This window comes from Dermacentor albipictus, chromosome 1, assembly GCF_038994185.2.
Source record: "Dermacentor albipictus isolate Rhodes 1998 colony chromosome 1, USDA_Dalb.pri_finalv2, whole genome shotgun sequence".
Classification (NCBI taxonomy): domain Eukaryota; kingdom Metazoa; phylum Arthropoda; class Arachnida; order Ixodida; family Ixodidae; genus Dermacentor; species Dermacentor albipictus.
In genome coordinates, this window is record NC_091821.1 from 94,467,861 (window position 1) to 94,485,691 (window position 17,831).

The following is a 17,831-nucleotide window of genomic DNA, read 5'->3' on the forward strand; positions in this document are numbered from 1 at the left end:
AAAGGTTTCTTAGCACCTGTTGTATGCGTTTGTCTCCTAGACATGCCGGCATTGCAGAGTCTACACACAAGCAGGCTACACTCCTGCGGTACTTTCAGCCAAATAAATAAATACTTTGTGTGAAGCTTCGAGTGAGTATTTACAGCGTCACAATTGCAGTGCGCTCGTGGAGCTGATCGGGGGGCACTTCGCGCAGCTGACAAAGTCAGTGGGGCCTATCTTAACTGCGTGCGGCGCAGTTGACCACGCGCTTTCGGCTGATGAAGTCGGCGTTGCCTAGGCCAATTGCGTGCGGTGCAACCGAACGCGCGCTCTGAACAACGGTCCCCGATTGTGCCCTTGGTTCATTGATTGATTTGCAGAAGTTTTTGATGCATTTTTTACATGATTTTATATATCGAATTCTGGCTATATCGAACTATTTCGTGATCACTGCACTGATCAATATATATATACACGTTCGATTGTATATACAGGTTTTTACAATAAGTTTTGACTAAGATGATTTCAAATCAAGTGCATTTGTGTTATAGGTTTGTGTCTGTTAGAGTGGGAAGTGCCAATGCGGCATATCAGCATTGGTATATCACCATTACCTAAGACTGCCGATCGTTCTCACTGGTGCTTGCCATAGTAAAATGTGAATACATAGATGAGTAGATTTGTATTGTCATGGTTGACATATTACTGATTTTTTAGCACTCATTATTTGTGGCCTATATCAAGTAGGCAGCAAGTGGTAGACTCTTCAATACAGCTGCAAAATGACTGCCATGCTTTGGGTTTGGATATCAATTGTGTTGGTAGTACTAGCATCAGCATTTGCGCAAGGAAACGGCACACTCTATAAATGGGGAATCATGTGCATGACTACTGTGTAACACTACCTTATGAAATGCATAAGTTGTATGTAAGACGAAAAGTGTGAACAGCAAGGACCAAAATCCTTAATTTTTGGCCTGCACAGATGAGTAGCAGATGAGTAGTAGCCTCTCTATTGCTGTTGTTGAAGGAGTCTGGATGCTAATGTCGGCAGGTGTCATTGATGTAGTGCTGCTCATATATGCAAGTCTGTGTTTTGTTAAGTTTAGACATTGTTTATTATCAAAGTGGCGCTATTTCCACTAAATGTCAAGCGAACAATGCGCAGTGGTTGTACCTGCCTATGTAAGCCAGTGCACCATCTACACTCTCCTGGTGAAAACATTTGCTCTGTAAATCAGTACTCAAAATTTTAGATCTGTAGTCTAACATTTTTTTTAGAGTGAACATGCAAACTGTCCTCCTTAGAAGTGGTAAAATAGATCAAGAAGCAAGCGGCACATAATGGCAGCCGATGACAGAGAGAATAAAAGTGTGGGATGAGGTGTATGTAGTGTGGATAGGGCTGACATGTTGCAATGTGACTGTGGATTTATGTGTCTCCCAACGATGCTCCACAGGTACAGTTGATGAGGGGTAATCCAGATTGTTGATGGCGACACCGTGTAATGGCCGTTGTGGCGACGGTGAGCAAGAAACTGTGAGGGCCGCACACATGTTAATCAAAAGCCTGTGACTTTGCTATAAGGCACTCTCTTGAAGAATTTTTGTGGCAACACGTTTATTGTAAATTACGGCTGTACAACTGCTACTATTATATAAAATATTTTCGAGCTCTAACTGGCTTTAAGGGCCTTTCAAAGGGACCCTGCATCACTTTCTTCAAACCTGTAAGTACAGTGAAGTGATAGTGATACCTTTCAATGAATATGTTCCCAAAGAAAATTTTGACTAGGCCCACATAATAGCTGATTTATAAAAAGTGCAATGTTTACTTTGCCTATTCCCTCTCAAGATGTTTCCACTCAGCTGGAGTGGTGCCAATAACCAATTTTTCTTTTCTTTATTTTTCTTCCTTATGTGATGTAACTTGTTCGGTGTTATAAAAATGGTGCATCGCTACAGCTTTGTGTTTACAAGTATGCATCAATTTTTATTACTTACTAACCCAACCAATGCAGATTACTATGGCACACATTTCTTGATAATCTTGTTTTCAGTCAAGTGTTGCCATTTAATGTACAGAAATACTTTCCTTTCTTTTTCTTTTTGTGCAGATGTATTTGTGCCCTCTCCAGACAGTTTATTGGTCAACATCCATGAAAGCAAAGCAGTGAGTACTCCTTGTAAATGTCTACTTGGGGCCAGGAAACATAAATAACATTTATAAATTGGATGTGGGCTGCTTTCAGATTGTTCTGTCGTGGAGCTATAAGTATTGTTGCGCCATTTATGCAAAAAGCCATTGCTTTTTATTAAAACCCTTGAAAAATGACTTGCCGATGAGTTAGCAGATCATTTAAACAAGGTCATAATGTACACAGAAGTAATACAGTCTGTCACTTGTAAGATTGTCATGCGAACTTACGGTATTCTGTTAGACTAATTTCCATCTTATGTTTCTTGAACAATATTTGGCTTACACAGCACAAACAGTTCTTCACACAGGGCTCTCACAGTGGGATCACACTGAGATTACAGCACTTCAAAGTGACATACTGTCACTTTGAAGTGCTGACATACTGTCAGCAGCAGAGGCAGTCATTGTGTAGCAGTGGTCTGTGAACTTTGCCACACATATGCATTTCATTCACAATATGCATGCCAGTCACTATTGCAGCCAACTACTGCACATGGCTTCTAGCTACCTTTCCTCATTTTGCAACATGAATGGAACACAGTGTGTTAGCGATCACCCAGTTGTATTTCTGACAGCTGATTGCACAGTAGCACGGTAGAAGTGGTAATGGTTTTGCATTCGGGTGCAGGCAACGTGTGGCACGCCATTTTGTTCCTCTAGAGCAAACTACTTTGCAAAAAGGGCCTATAGCAATACTTTTTCACTGTAACAGTAGTCGCTTGAAATGCACTTGAGTGCACTTCATGTGACTGAAGTGATCAATCTCGATGGTGCTGTTGTGAACTTCCTATTGCTCTTTTCTCACCTTTCTTGTCTTCTCTTCATGCAGCTTGTACAAGATCTCTTGACCAATCTACCAACTATCCATGCACAAAATGGGGAACCGACAAGTGCCTTGGGTGCCGCTGTACAAGCTGCTTTTAAGCTAGTGGTAAGGTTGTGCACACAGAAGTTCGTTTCTCCTTAAATAATTTGGCACTTGTGCATTCATGGTCTCTGGTTCTGCTCTTTCATGCAGAGTCCTATTGGGGGAAGGGTATCGGTGTTCCAGACCTGCCTTCCTAATGCTGGTCCTGGTAGCCTCAAGCCTAGAGAAGACCCCAACCAGAGGGCTGCAAAGGTTGGTGATAAGGCGATTCTCAAGCCATAAAAAATGCAACACTATAAAAGCCTGGCAGACCTGTGTGACCTCGTATAATTGCAACCCAAATTGTAGAGTAGTGTTTGAGACTCAAGCAGCCATTCTTCGAACAGATCGCGAGTCATCCACGCCTTCTTATTGCTGCTCTAGCGGACTTGGATGTGCTGATTCTTAAAGCACGTTGGCTTCTTTGATCGCCCGATCATGATTGGCTTGAGACGATGGCTCCCGTCCATGCTAACGCACAGCAACACGGTCACCCTAAGTTTCGAATGCTTCCCGCCGGGGCATTGATCTACTTTAAGAGCGTGAGTCTTCGACGGCAATATTTGAAAAAACAGAGCAGTTTCGTCACAATTATATATGTCCTTCTCCGTGTAGCGCTGCAGCACGCCGGGCAGCTTTGTCTGCAGCCATTGCTGCTTTGCCTGTGTATCCAAAGATGCTGCTTCCCCTACCACATTTTTGTAAACGATTCCGTGCCGCTCTTTAAAGCGCTGAATCCAGCCTCCCCCAGGCTCAAAATTTGGGCGTCCCAGAAGAAAAGCGAAGTTTTTCGCTTTGGTGGCAAGTATTAGCCCACAAATAGGCACATTATGCGCGCGGGTTGTGATGAACCACTGGTAAAGCGCGCCTCGTCAACATCGGCGTAAAAAGGGTCTCTAACCCTTTTCCGCTGATCGCCATGGCCGCTGATAGCTCCTGCCTTCACAATCACGGTGCTCCTGGTTTTCAAGATGGTTGATATCGTCGACTGGGCGAGCTCATACTTCTTCACGAGGGTGCCCACCTTGAAGCCGCGTCGGGAGTCCTGCAAAATATCCATCTTCGTGTCAAGCGACACAGCTTTGCGATCTATCGGCGCCATCTTAGAACTGGGTCACTGGGTTGTACCGTTGGTTGCACGCTGCTTCGGTGGCGTCAGCCTGCTATCGCTAGAGAGAGAGAGACAGTGCGGGACGGGCGCCACCGCGCCACTTTGCTTGTAGCTTTTTTTTCTTTCTCTCTCTTTCGGAGCGACTGTGGCCGACGCGCATGAAGCAGCTAGCGCCATCTTGTGGCGCGCTGCGCCTACTCGGGTACTCTCCGGTGCGCAGGCGGGGCGGGACGCGCTGCGCGGTAGTGGCGGCAGATACGAACTTACGGAGGTAAACATTGCCATGTCTCGACATCGTTCGTTTCAGGGAACTAAGCAACGGAAATGTTACGATTATTTGGCACAGAAAACGCCGTCCAGACTGCAAAATTTTGATTGTTATATCTGATATGCAGTGAATAACCTATCGTTATAAATGGTTTTTTTCCCCATAGACCTAATGCATAAAATGACACTCTCATGTCAACCCATTGTTATAACCGATATATCGTTATATGTGGTATCGTTATAAGTGGACTGCACTGTAGCAGATAAGGCACGTGGTGCTGGTGAACCAGAACTCTAATTACAGTGAGGTGCACTTGATGGTAGTCCTTGCAGCGTAGCAGAGCTGAAAGTTATCAGCGTCGTCGAAAAGGTAATGAACAATGCCGCTGGCTGAAGATGCAGTGTGAACGAGTCACACACCTGTAAAAAGAGACTGTTTTTGCAAAGATTTGAGCTTTGTTATATGCAGTTACTGTACGCACCGATTTTCTTATTTTTTTAAATCTCCTGGGTGTTTTTGGGGTTGCGGGTCATATGCAGAAAAATAGGGTATTTACAGTGCTTGTGAAGCGTTTTCGTAGCCCTCCTGCACCCTTCTCACCACCTCTGTGCATGGGCTCACCCACAGCCGGCAGTGTTGAATGTGTGGCCCACTTATGGTTAGTGCTTTCAAATTAGCACTTCTGACCTTAAATCATCATTTTACCATAAGCGTAGAGGATCTTCCAATATATGTGCAGAGTCAAGCCGCATACATGTTGAGCCGCTTGCTTGTAGCAGCAATTCTAAAATTCAATTCACTGCTCAAAGGATGTTTAGCAACAATTCTAAAATTGAATTCACTGCTGAAAGGATGTTTTCCTCAAATGGCACTTATGAATTATCCGAAGTCCGTAATATCCGAGACATCTCACTTCCGAAACTTTCGTCGTGATGTCCAACGACTTTATTGCAAAGAGTCAGTGACGAACGTCTAAAGTAAAAAAAAACGAACAAAAAGAAGTCGGAGTTTCGCCCGAAAGGCGAAACATCGATTGCGGTAGCAAATAAAGATAAGTGCGGCAACAGCAGCGAGCGAACTGACCTTCATGCTGTCTCTCGCTTCAGCGTGAACTAAATGTCGAAAGCACAGCACATACGAAGCTACCCGCACTGGGTGTACTTTGTTTACATCACAGATCGCTTTGAAGATGAGGGCCACGTGGGCGCGCACTTTCTTCACATTGCAGATCGGTTTCAAGATACGGTGCCCGTGCGGCTGCGCTGTTGGCAGCAGCCACCAGAGTAGAACCCCCCTTTTTCCCTCACCTCCCCCTTGTGCCTTGCGAGTGAAAGATGGCACGCTTCTGCCCCGCTTTCCTCCCTCCCTCGGGCGCAAGATATTGAGCTGTAATTGTCGACTGACCATCGCAAGTCGGTTGCCAGCCCATGTCGACGCGGCAAAAGTCTGTTTTATATGCCCGGTTTTGACAAAAATTGCTGCTAATTTTGTCTACTGTAGCAGATAGTCCGTTGTAGCCCGGTCTGTTAAAAGTGAACTTCGTTGCATTAATGAAATAGGCAGACCAGACTAAGGTTAAAAAATGGTCCGTTGTATCAGAAAGTCTGTTGTACAAGGGTCCATTGTAATGAGTGTACACTGTACATGTACTATTGGCGTCGAGTGAAACACGGAACAGCGGAGCACGTGGCCGAAGCATAACTGAAGGTATAGTGCGCTGTCCAGTCATTGCCATTGACAGGCACACACATCTGGTTTGACTGCATTGTGAGATGATGCTCCCCCTATAGTGCAATATTTTCGGTTCTTTTCTGGTTCTCTTCTATTTTAAATGGAGTAAAGACGACGGCGCAGTAATGATGATGGCTTAAACTGTATCACACGCACTGCTTTTTGTGTTTCATTTGATACCGATAGCACATACGGTTTCGCCACTCTTTATGATGATACTCGTCCTATACTGCAATATTTTAGCTTCTGTTTTCTTTAGTTTTTCTTTTCTCGCTTTCGAATAAAAAATAACCAGAACAAAAATGAATTTGGATCATGAAAACTGTGCAGCTACAGAACAAATTAGGAATTATAAATTCTTCAGTGAGTTTTCTGAAGTTTACAGAATGTTGCCTTGATGTGAGAACTATTTATAGTAATGTCAGATATAAGAATCTCAACTATATCATGTCTAACCTCCTTGGAAAGTACCTATCCAGATGCTTGAAATATATGCATGTTGTAAAACACTGTGAAAACAATTAAACAAGTGAACCCACTCCATGAAGACAAACTGACCCGGCCATGGTGGCTGCGTTTTGATGGGGGTGAAATGTGAAAGCACCCGTGTACTTAGGTTTAGGTGCATGTTAAAGAACCCTAGGTGGTCCAAGTCCCCCACTACGGATGCCTCATAATCAGATTGTGGTTTTAGCATGTAAAGCTCCATAATTTTTAAAGGGACCTTGAACCACTTTTTATCGAAGTGGAAGAAAGGCATTTTACCCAGGGAAAGCTACTCTCACACAAAACTTTATTTGAAGTTGAATGAAAAGCTAACGAACTACACGAACTACAGTAAGCCCTTGTTACAACAAAGCAATCAAGACAGAAAATTTACTTCATTGTAAGTTTTATTTCATTGAAAGCTGAGGAGCTATAAGAGGGTCATATTAATGCGGGCCCACGAAAAGCTCCAAATAAAGCAAAAGTATGTATTTCAAATAAAATGATTTTTTTTATAACGACAGCTTACTGAAAACTTGATAGATGGAGCTCGCTATTGCTACCTAGAGGTCAGATTGAAACTTATTAGAGTGGTCGCAACTGTAAATCACAATATATGGAGCTTGTGTTTTCCATCTGATACTTGGTTCGAATGTTTGGTACAGCCGCGTCTTCACTGGCAGCCTTTTTTTTTTTCCAGTTTTTGCAGCCTTTTTTTTCTCCAGTTTTCTCTCAGCTATGAATATCGAAGTAACCACGCAGGGTATTGAAGGCTATGACGGCAACCAAGAATGTGGGTGTGGGTGCAACTGTTTGTGCCTTCATCCATTTCCTTCTTTGCTTTTGACTTCATCAGCTGCATTGAAATCGGCGACAACATCCGATACGCTGAGTGGTTCCAATGTCTGAACACCATTGCAAGAAACGTGTTCCCTATAGGCGACATAGGCTACTATTTGTGCCACAGTGTTCTCAAGTGCCTTCTTGCGCCTGCAAGGCAATCATTTTCGTGGGTGACATGTGATAGTCAATGTAGGTGCTGCCGACGGACGATCCTGCCAACAGATGATCCCGTGAAGTTCGGGCGGTTTTGGGACATAACAAGCTGGCAGGAGAACCTAATAAACAGGACGCTAATACACACACCTCCCTGTGGGAACTAAATGGGACTGGCATTTCAGAGTGCAAGAACTGGGAGAACATAACAAACAGGAACGAATTGAGGTTCTACTGTATTTTTGCATTGCTAGTGAAATTTTAGTCATGTCTCCTTAACATGATAGCACCTGTTTTTTAAAAAAGGAACTTTGAACATTGTGTGATGGTTTTATGTTTTAGTAAGTCTTTGAACTGTAAATATAACATCGGCAGTGTCTATGTTGCATGCTCAATACTGATTAGTGTGATCAATTTTCCTCTTTGAGTACTGTGCAAGAGAAGTTCTGAGAATATGTTATCCACGTCAAAGATAGTGTATTTATTTGTGTAAGGCTCGTACGGCTACTTTGGAATGTGAAAAATTGGAAAACTATTTTTTTCACTAAGCATCATGTGCGTGCTTGCTGGTTAATTTCCCCAAGCTGCTACATGATGGCACAAGTTTGTGTACAAAAAAGCAGTCTTCAAGTGTACATGTGTTCATAGTCAACCACTAGTTGTTGCATTTAGTATTTGCATAGCAGTCCGAGTGCAGTTCAAGGATGCAGTGACTAGCCATAAGCCTGCCTCGTGTAAGGCCTGCACATGGTAAAAATTCAGAAAAAAGAAAGTGTGGGCCTTACATGATTAAATATACTATTTTCATATTGTGCTACTTTCTGTACGGAATGACAAGATGTTTTCTTTGCCATATTAATGTACACTCTGCAATGCATGGTATTTTTATTTTTTTGACCATGGCTTTCTTGCACCCTGCTGATCTTTCTAACAGGAGATCATGAACCTGCTGCCTGCAACTGACTTCTACAAGAAGCTTGCCCTTGACTGCTCAGGCCAGCAAGTGGCTGTTGACGTGTTCCTCATGGGTGCACAATACATGGACGTGGCAAGCATCGGTATGTCACAGACCAAGCTTTAATGAGTTTTATTATGATGTTGCTTGTAAGTAACAAGGTGGGCACAGATATTTGTGTCGTTCAATTTTTTCCATCATACCTTGACATATTTTGGCAACATTGTTCAGTTTTGTTTGTTGGCATAAGGTAATTTTTCTTCTAAGTATAGAAGTGAATTAAATTTCATAATTGGAAAACTACCCACATTATGTGTGGAAGTTATTTCCATGTGACCGTCAAAGATGTGAACAGTCCTTAAAGCTAAGCAAAACTCTGAGGAGTTTTAATGTATTCAGTTGAAGTGGGACAGTATAGATTCATCTTTTCGTTAAAGCTTAATTGGAAATACTAATATGAAAGACAACAAAGGAAATGCCAGCATTCCACCAGTGGGTACTGAGCTCACTACCCCATGCATATTACATGCAGTGGTTCAAAATTTAACTACTGGGATAACTGTCCGCTCCTCTGCTTTCACAAGTAATACACAATTTATTCATGCATGATATACAGGGTGTCCCAGCTAACTTGGGCCAGAGTTTAAAAATATGCCGATGCACTCTAAGACAGTGCGACGAAATGCATGTTGTTGACTATTGCATAGAGTAAGTTGCAAAATTTTTTAAATTTTGCTTAATTGCATAATCAGTCAGTATTAATTAACCAATATCTGAAGCAACGAAGTTAGGCAAAAAATTCAAAGTAGAAAGTTGTAGAGCACTTTGCAAAATGTCCGATTAAATAGTTTCTAACTTTCTATGTATTAGGTATTAGTGTTTTTCCACGTATTGCAGATGCCCACGAAATACAAAAAAATACCACGTGACATGCCCGCTTGTGTGTCTTGATTGCTGTGCTCTCAAACGTTTCTCGTACAAACGAACATAGGATCTAGCAAGGTGTACTGCTGCTTAAAAAGGCGACGAGGCAATGACGCAGGCATTGGCTGTGCGATTTACGCCGCCGATGTGCTTCCCTTGCAACGATTCATGATAGCAATAAGCAGGCACAGCCGCAGCACACCCGGCTAAATGCTATGTTCGTTTGTACGTGGAGTGTTTGGCAGCGCTGCAATCACGGTGCACAAACGGCCATGTCATCCTTTTTTATTTTATTTTGCAGGCATCTGCAGTAAGCGAAAAACACTAATGCCTAGTAAATAGAAAGTTAGAAACTATTTAATCAGACATTTTCCTAAGTGCTCTACAACTCCCTAATTGAAATTTTTCGCCTAACTTCGTTGCTTCCGAAGTGGGTAATTGATCTTGACTACTTATGCAATTAAGCGTAACTAGTGTGACTTACTACATACAATAGTCAGCAACGTGCATTTGGTCATGTTGTCTTAGAGTGCATTGGCATATGTTTAAATTCTGGCTAAAGTTAGCTGGGACACCCTGTATATATGTGACCGAGCCTTAAGAATGCTAGCTAGTGTGTCTTTTGACAGTAGTTGCATTGGCATAGTATTTCGTAGTTGTGCCACTTACAAAGCTAAAGAAACTTTTTGTTATTTTTCTTTTTAAATCTGCATAATTTGATACTGTAGGCAATAAAGCTGTCTGAGGAAGGTATGCAAACGAAAGTGCTCACTGTACACTTCCTTGTTTTGTTTTTTTTCATGACCGTCTGCATTTGCTATGAACCAAGTGCAAACACGCACGCACGCATGCACACACACGCACGCACGCACGCACACACACACACACACACACACACACACACACACACACACACACACACACAAAGTTGCCCTTTGTGAAAATGATTTGGGTGTATCCATTTTTCAGCCACAGTAAGGACTGAAAGAAATGTCCGAATTAACTGAATGTCGAATTATCAAGGATATCAAGAAAACAATAAACAAATGCTTATTCTGTCAACATGCTTTTATTTACCGAATGAATAGGCCAATCATGTTTCTATTTTGCATGAAAGCAATATGGAAGCTGCACTTGTTATCTCGTTACTGATTAGCGCTTGCAGCAGCAAAGGCCTCGCGACTTCCTTCACGGCACAGCTGCGGCATGTGTCTTCATCTGAGACAGGCTTTTTACTACCGTGTGGACATCCTGATAATTTTGACGCCAGTGAGCTGGTCGATGTCCATCCCGATGTAGCCGGTGCTCTTCATCCTCGAAATCTTGTCAAAACAAAACTACCGCCGACGAAGCCGTGGCTGCTGTCGATGTGACCTTGGGGTGCTGAAAGTGTGCGGCTGATGCACGCACTGAGTCAAAACGAAACTACCATTTGCTTCAATTGCGGACGAAACTACACTTGCTATCGATGCGATCATGGATGGCGACTACACAGTTCTGAAGGCACGCGACCACTGTTTGCCACCACCGCTACGGACAAAACCGGGGCCACTATCAACGTGGTCATGAATGGCGACTACGCAATCATGAAGGCATGTGGGCGACGCATGCACCGAGTCAGAGCGAAACTTCTGTTTGCCGCAACCGCTGTAGACAAAACCGCAGCTGCTGTCGACGTGACCATGTATGGCAATGCGCAGACAGACAGACAGAAAAACTTTATTCATAGCGTGTGAGTTTGGACTCTTCTGGGTCCCTGGACCACCGCACGGTCCCGCACTACGTCGAAACGTTCATGCTCCTTTTGTTCATGACGTCGGCAGCCCGAGCCACCGCAGTAACCTGCGATGTCGGGTCCGTAGACGAGAGCAGGACCTCCCAGTCCTCCCAGCTTGAGATGGCGGGCTGTCCCTGCGGGGGAGGATCGGCAGGGCAGCCAAAAAGGATGTGGGAGAGTGTGGCGTGAGGGTCTCCGCATAGGGAGCATGTAGGGGAGGTGCCACAGTAGCGGGATAGCAGCAGAGGGGATGGGAGAGAGCGGGTCTGGAGGCGTCTCCAGAGGATCTGTTGGGAGTGCATCAGGGAGGAGTGGGGAGGAGGGTAAGACCGACGGGCCAAACGGGGTGTTTGCGTGAGCTCCGCAAAGCTGTGTACTACCCGCTTCCTCGAGAAACGCGGATCAAGGCTGTCCTGAGCCCGGCAAATTAAACCTCGGGCCAATTTATCGGCAGCCTCGTTTCCGGGGTTCCCAGAGTGAGCTGGCACCCACCGGAGCTCAACCCTACGTGGTAAATTCTGGGTGGGGATGTTCAACAAGTTCCAGGCAGGGTTGTGAATTCTGCCTCTGGCAAAGTTGGACAAAGCAGTCTTTGAATCGCTAAAGATGTATTCAGCATCCGAAAGGGCAAGGGCTAAGGCGATGGCGGTCTCCTCTGCTTCCTCAGGTGTAGAGCCCGAGGGAAGATGGTGAGTTAGGGGTCGGGGTAAGGTTGGGTTGTAAGCAACTGCTACAGCTTCATGCGTTGTACATGCGGCGTTTACCCAGATGGCTTTCTCGACCTCTCCGTAATACTTGTGGAGGGCATTTGCGCGAGCTACGCGGCGAGAGATGTGATATTGGGGATGGACGTTTCGAGGAAGGGGTTTCACTACAAGGGGTGTATGAATGTTTCGAGGAATGGCCATAAGGGTTGACTGATTAGCGGGTATGTTGATGCGAAGGGAGGCGAGGATATGGCGGCCAGTGGCGCTCGCGGCAAGTCTTAAATACTGCGTCTGAAGGTGTGCCTCAACTAGTTCAGAGAGAGAGAGAGAGGGCTCTTTATTAGAAGAACAGAGAATTTTGCCGGCTCGTATATAACCGCTGGCATGCTTCTCTGTATAGGGATGGGGAATGGGATTAAAAGATTCCAGAAGAGAGTGGGAGAAAAAAAAGGATAAAAATAAATATGAAATGTCCGAGTGGACCTGATACTAATTTTTACACGTGACATGGCGGGTTAATTTAGGCTTTTGTATAGGAAGGATGCAATTTTTAAAGTTTTCCTATTTGACCAATTTCTGTCAGGTATTTGAACAATAAATCCAAAACCCGTCGCTGTTTTGAAGGGCCGGGCATTGGACCTAAGATGCTCAGTAATGTTAACGGTTCGTGGCGAATCATGTCCATTTGGTGCTCAAAAAATTGTCTCTCGTCGCGGTACGCGGGGCATTCTAGTAATATGTGCTCAATTGTCTCTAAGTTGCGACAGTTATCACAGTATGGGTTAGTGGTAAGTCCTATGCGGTACAGATAAATTGTTCGTATATGCCACGTTCAGTCGAAGACGATGGTACAATGTCTCTAAGTGTCGAGGAAGTGGTCGTGGAATTTTCGGTCTCATTTCTGGGTCAATGTAACGTAGGAAGTTATCTTGGCGAAGCGGCAGATTCAAGATGCAGTTTTTTTCTTGATAGGCATATTTTTTAACTAGTTCAGGAAGCGTGTTATGCATGCCTAGTGCAAGGAGTTTGGCTGTGCTAGTACTGCGAGGCAGGTTGAGGGCTGCCTTACTTGCAAGGCGGATCATGGCGTTCACGCGCTCGGTTTCCGTGCAGTTCAGCTTGAGATATGGCGTGGCGTACAGAATGCGGCTAAGCGTAGAAGCATGTACAACTTTCATGTTGTCTGCTTCGTCTAAACCCTTGTGCAGGGAAGATACGCGGCGTAGAAGCTGCAACACTGATTGCGTGGAGGCCTTGAGTGTTTTAAGGGTATGGTCATTGCGTCCGGAATCCTGCAGGTAGAGGCCAAGGATGCACATGGTGGGAGTGATGGGGATAGGGGTTCCTTGTAAAGTGATTTGGATGGGTGAGTTGGCGGCAGATTTTGGTCTAATTAGGAGGAGCGCGGACTTAGAGGGGGAACATTAGAGTCCGATAGATGATACGTGAGCGGAGATCGTGTCGACTGCTAATTGTAGAGTTTCCTCAATTTCCCCGTCTGAGCCATGAGTGGTCCATGCGGTAATATCATCAGCGTACAGAGTATGATTTAGGTGTGGGATGAGATTGAGCTTCTGGGCTAAGGGGATGAGAGCAATGTTAAATAAAAGGGGGGAGAGGACCGCGCCTTGCGGGGTTCCAAATTCACCGAGCGTATAAGAGGGTGTGCTGAGCTGATCAATGTGCAAGGAGGCAGTGCGGCCAGAGAGGAAGGCACGAACGTAGTTGTAGGTCTTAGGGCCTACCTGTAGTTCCTGCAGTTCCCGTAAGATGGCAGCGTGTCGAATTCTGTCAAATGCCTTAATGAGGTCAACCGCCAGGATGGCTTTAGTAAGATGGGGGATGGTATCATCAAGCACATCGTGCGTAATTTGAAGTAGGGCATCCTGCGCAGATAGATGTGCACGAAAGCCGACCATACTGTGGGGGGAAAGGTGATCTTCTTCCATGTACGTTGTCAGTCGGGCTAGGATTATGTGCTCAAAGGTCTTGCTGAGACAAGATGTAAGAGAAATGGGGCGGATGTTCTCGAGGGTGATGGGCTTGTGGGGTTTTGGGATAAATATAATTTTTCCATGCTTCCAGGAGGCAGGGAGGGTACCTGCCTCCCAGCACTCTTTAAAGTAGGTAACGAGGTGAGATATGGAGGCATCATCAAGATTTCGGATGGCAGCATTCGTAATTTGATCTTCCCCGGGTGTGGTATTGCGCAATTTCAATAGGGCTGCACGAAATTCAGATTCTGTAATAGGAGCGTCAAGCTGTGGTTGGGGTGAGCCCGTGTACTCGGGATGTTTGCAAAAAGGACCTGGGGTGGTATAGGTGCATTTCACCTGCGCGAGGAAGGCGTCGGTGTCCTGCCGATGATTATGAGTGAGGCGGCGAATGCTAAGACGTGTCTGAGTTTTAGATTGCGTGGGATCAAGTATATGGCGTAACAGGTGCCAAGCGCGGGTTGTGGAGAGATTGCCTCGGAGGCCGTCACAAACCTGAGCCCAGTTAGCTTTGCAAAGAGTGGCACTATGGTGTTCTATTTGGGATTGAAGCTGGGTGAGTTTTAGTTTTAGTTTCCTGTTGTGCTTTTGAGTTCTCCACCTTTGCGTTATGTTCTCTTGAGCCTCAAGAAGGTGGGCGAGTTTACTGTCGATAACGGGGGTGTCTGGGGTAGTATCGAGCGTTTGGGTATGTTGGCGAATGTCTTTCTTTAACTGAGTAGTCCAGGTGTCTAGGTCGAAGGGGCCCTGTGCTGGCTGCGCTTGCCTAAATTTACGGAGCTGATCCCAATTAGTGTGCCTAGCGGTAAATTTGCGCTGAGGTCGGCGATAGTTCACCGCTATGCGAATCAGGTGGTGGTCGCTGCCTAGTGTGGCTTGCGTTCTTTCCCACTGTAGGTGAGCCAAGTTTCTACCAAGCGTGAGGTCTGGCCTAGTATCGGCAGTAACACAATTAACCAACCCGCGTAGGTAGGCTAAAATCATTAAAGATGGTCAGGTGAAGTAATAGCGTATTATTGTATAAAACTGCGCCTCTGTGGTTGGTGCGTCGATAGCCCCAGTCCACGTGAGCGCAGTTAAAGTCACCGGCAACCAGTAGGGGGTTTGATCCGGCCATTTGGGTTACGGATTTGAGGAGTGGAACGAGTAGGTGAATCGGCTGTCGTGGGAGAAGATAGCAGTTAAGCATGAACAGGGGAGATTGTGCAGGGGTGGGGGGTAAAATTTCGATGAAGGTGTGAGCAATAGGGGAGGTAACGTCGTGCTCCGCGTAATGCAAGGTGTTAAGACGTATGTAACCACCCGAGGAAGATCAGTGGAGTCAGAGGGTATAACAGCGTATCCTGGCAGTTGCCTGCAAACATTGGCATCCTGGATAGCGATAATGTCTGGTGGGGACAAAGAGTTGGCGATAATCTGCTGCAGAGGGTCGCGCTTTCGCCGAAAGCCCCTGCAATTCCATTGAATAATTTGTAAGGAATTATGGTGCCTCGGAGGAGCCATGTTGAAGGGTAGCGGGGCGAAGGAGGAGTGCAGAAGGTGGGACTGCGGGAGGAGAGGCCGCTGAGAGTCCAGATATAAGGTTAGCTAAACGCTCCTCAGCCTTGGCCATGATGCTAGATATGACCCTATCTATTATACCGGTAATGGTAGCTTCAATCATAGTCTGGCACTGTGCAGTGACCTGCGCAGTAATGCGCTCTGTGAACTTGGATTCTAGGTTTTGGGCGAGGTCCTGAAATTTGGCTTCCAGGTCTATAGGTTGGACTGGGCTTTCATCAGGCCTCCTCTTTTTCTGAGGAGGTTGGTCGGACGGGTTGGATGAGGAAGATGGGGATGGTGGAGTGGGGGGTAGAGCAGGGGTGGAGGTAGAGAGGGCTGCCTTGAGCTGCCTTACCTCATCCCGCAGAGCCTTCACGTCCGACTCCTGGGAGGTCATGATATTCGTCTTGGCAACCTTGGAAGCCCATGTAGAGGTAGACGGGAGGGTCGTGTTAAGCGGGGGAAAGTCCTTCTTGGTAGGGAACTTTGACTTCTGGGGTGGAGGGTTAAGTCGTTTGGTGGCGGCATTTCTTGCCTTGCACGAGCCGGTGCCCGTGAGGTGCTGCCCCCCACAGAGAATGCAGATCGGGATGCAGGAGGGAACATCTTGCGGCTCATGCTTGTCCCCGCACCGCGGGCAGAGATCACTCTTGGGGTGGGGGCACACGTCGTGTCTGTGGCCCGGTCGACGACAGTTTGTGCACGCGTCTGGACTTCCCTTGTACGTCGTGCATCTATGCACTACACTCATGTAGCGTATGGTGTGAGGGACTGGGACATGCGCAAATGTGATCAATATGGAAAGGGTCCTACCCATTCTGCGGGCTGCGATGATATCAGCTTCCGGGTTGCGAGTCTGGAGGTCTTGTAGCATCTCTTCGGGTGTTTCCGCCCAGTAGGCTTGCGAGATGACTCCGCGCGCAGCAGCGGGCGGCGGTGCGATGTAGGCGGCGACGGGGCAACTGGTTTCTTGAAGGACCACTTCCTTGAGTTGGACGAGGTGAAGGGCCGTTGACTCATGAGGTGTAGCGACCGTGAAGGTGTTATTCGTCGGGTGAATCAGGAGGTGAAACTCTCCTAGGTCCCGGTCAGCGGCGGTGACTCGCAGAGCTTTCATGAGTGGCTGCGCCATGGCTCCGTTCAAAGCGAGGCCTCCTCTTGGTCGGAAGACTACCCTTATAGTGCCGGGAGGGAGTGAAGCAAGTTGCTTACTTCGCAATGCGATTGCGTGTGTCACGCGCAGCTGTTGTTGTTGAGCACGGTATGTCGGCTTGAAGGTCGCAGGGGCAGTGTCGGCCGGAGCACCGACGGCGGGCGTGGCAGGCTTATCTAGAACAGGGGCTGCATGAGGAGGCACAACCAGCGTTTCCGGGCTTGGTTTGCCTCCCTTGTACGCGCGGAGTATCGTGGTCCACTCACTGGGTCTGAACGTTGTCGGGTCGAGGTCTTCGCCCTGCGATTGCACCTCCATGGCTGTTGGGGGTGGGTGCGCTACCAGTGATTAGCAAGGCAAGACCAAGTGCGGCGGGCCAGGAGCAGACTTTCCGACATCGATGTGGTCCAAAAAAGTTCGGATGTAGGTTTAGTGGTCGGCAGCGGCGCAAACGGAGGGGATTCGTGCGTATTCCGTGGTGACTGGCACACACAGCGCACGGCACCTCGGGAGGCCCGGGCGGGGGGCGACGGGCAAAGCTCGCGCCTCGGGAGGCCCGGGCAGGAGGCGACGGGCAAAGCTCACGTCGGATCGGTTCGGAGTGCACGCCGATGGCACGTACGTTCTCTTCGGGCAGATTTCGGGGTCCGGAGAGCGCCGACGGCACGTCCGCTCACTTCGGGTGGCTGTGGTCGACTCTCTGGCAATGCGCAGTCATGAAGGCACGCGGCCAACATGGTGCTGTGCACGGTGGTAAATCAAGAATAAAGGCTTTAAAGGCACAAATAGGCAAGAAGCCTCCTAGCATCATTCACGTGCGATTTCCACTGATGACTATGGCTATGCGGACTAGCGATGCACTAACGCCATTTCTGCTCATTAGCCATTAACTCTGCAAACGCTGCAGTGTTTCCAGAGCTCCGAGGGTTGTCCGAATTAACCAATGTGCTTGAAGAGTTGACTGTTGGGCTAGTTGGTCGTCCATATTTGAAGTAGTAGCTTAGCGCAAATAAAACCACGGACACAAGGAAGACAGACAAGGACAAGCGCTACTCAAACAGTCGTGAGTAGCGCGTGTCCTTGTCTGTCTTCCTTGTG

General features: G+C 46.7%; 1 protein-coding gene and 1 pseudogene across 3 annotated transcripts in view; one reads left to right on the forward strand and one right to left on the reverse strand.

Moving 5' to 3' along the window:
• Sec24AB (Protein transport protein Sec24AB) overlaps nucleotides 1-17,831 on the forward strand; it is a 140,120-nt gene that overhangs the window by 76,889 nt on the left and 45,400 nt on the right. For all 3 annotated transcript variants that reach the window (XM_065432844.2, XM_065432846.2, XM_065432845.1), the window contains 4 exons: nucleotides 2,100-2,155; nucleotides 3,012-3,113; nucleotides 3,201-3,302; nucleotides 8,616-8,739. In XM_065432844.2, coding sequence (XP_065288916.1) covers nucleotides 2,100-2,155; nucleotides 3,012-3,113; nucleotides 3,201-3,302; nucleotides 8,616-8,739 — 384 coding nt within the window. The remainder of the gene's footprint in view (nucleotides 1-2,099; nucleotides 2,156-3,011; nucleotides 3,114-3,200; nucleotides 3,303-8,615; nucleotides 8,740-17,831) is intronic.
• Nucleotides 3,470-4,191, reverse strand: LOC139054915 (tigger transposable element-derived protein 6-like; annotated as a pseudogene).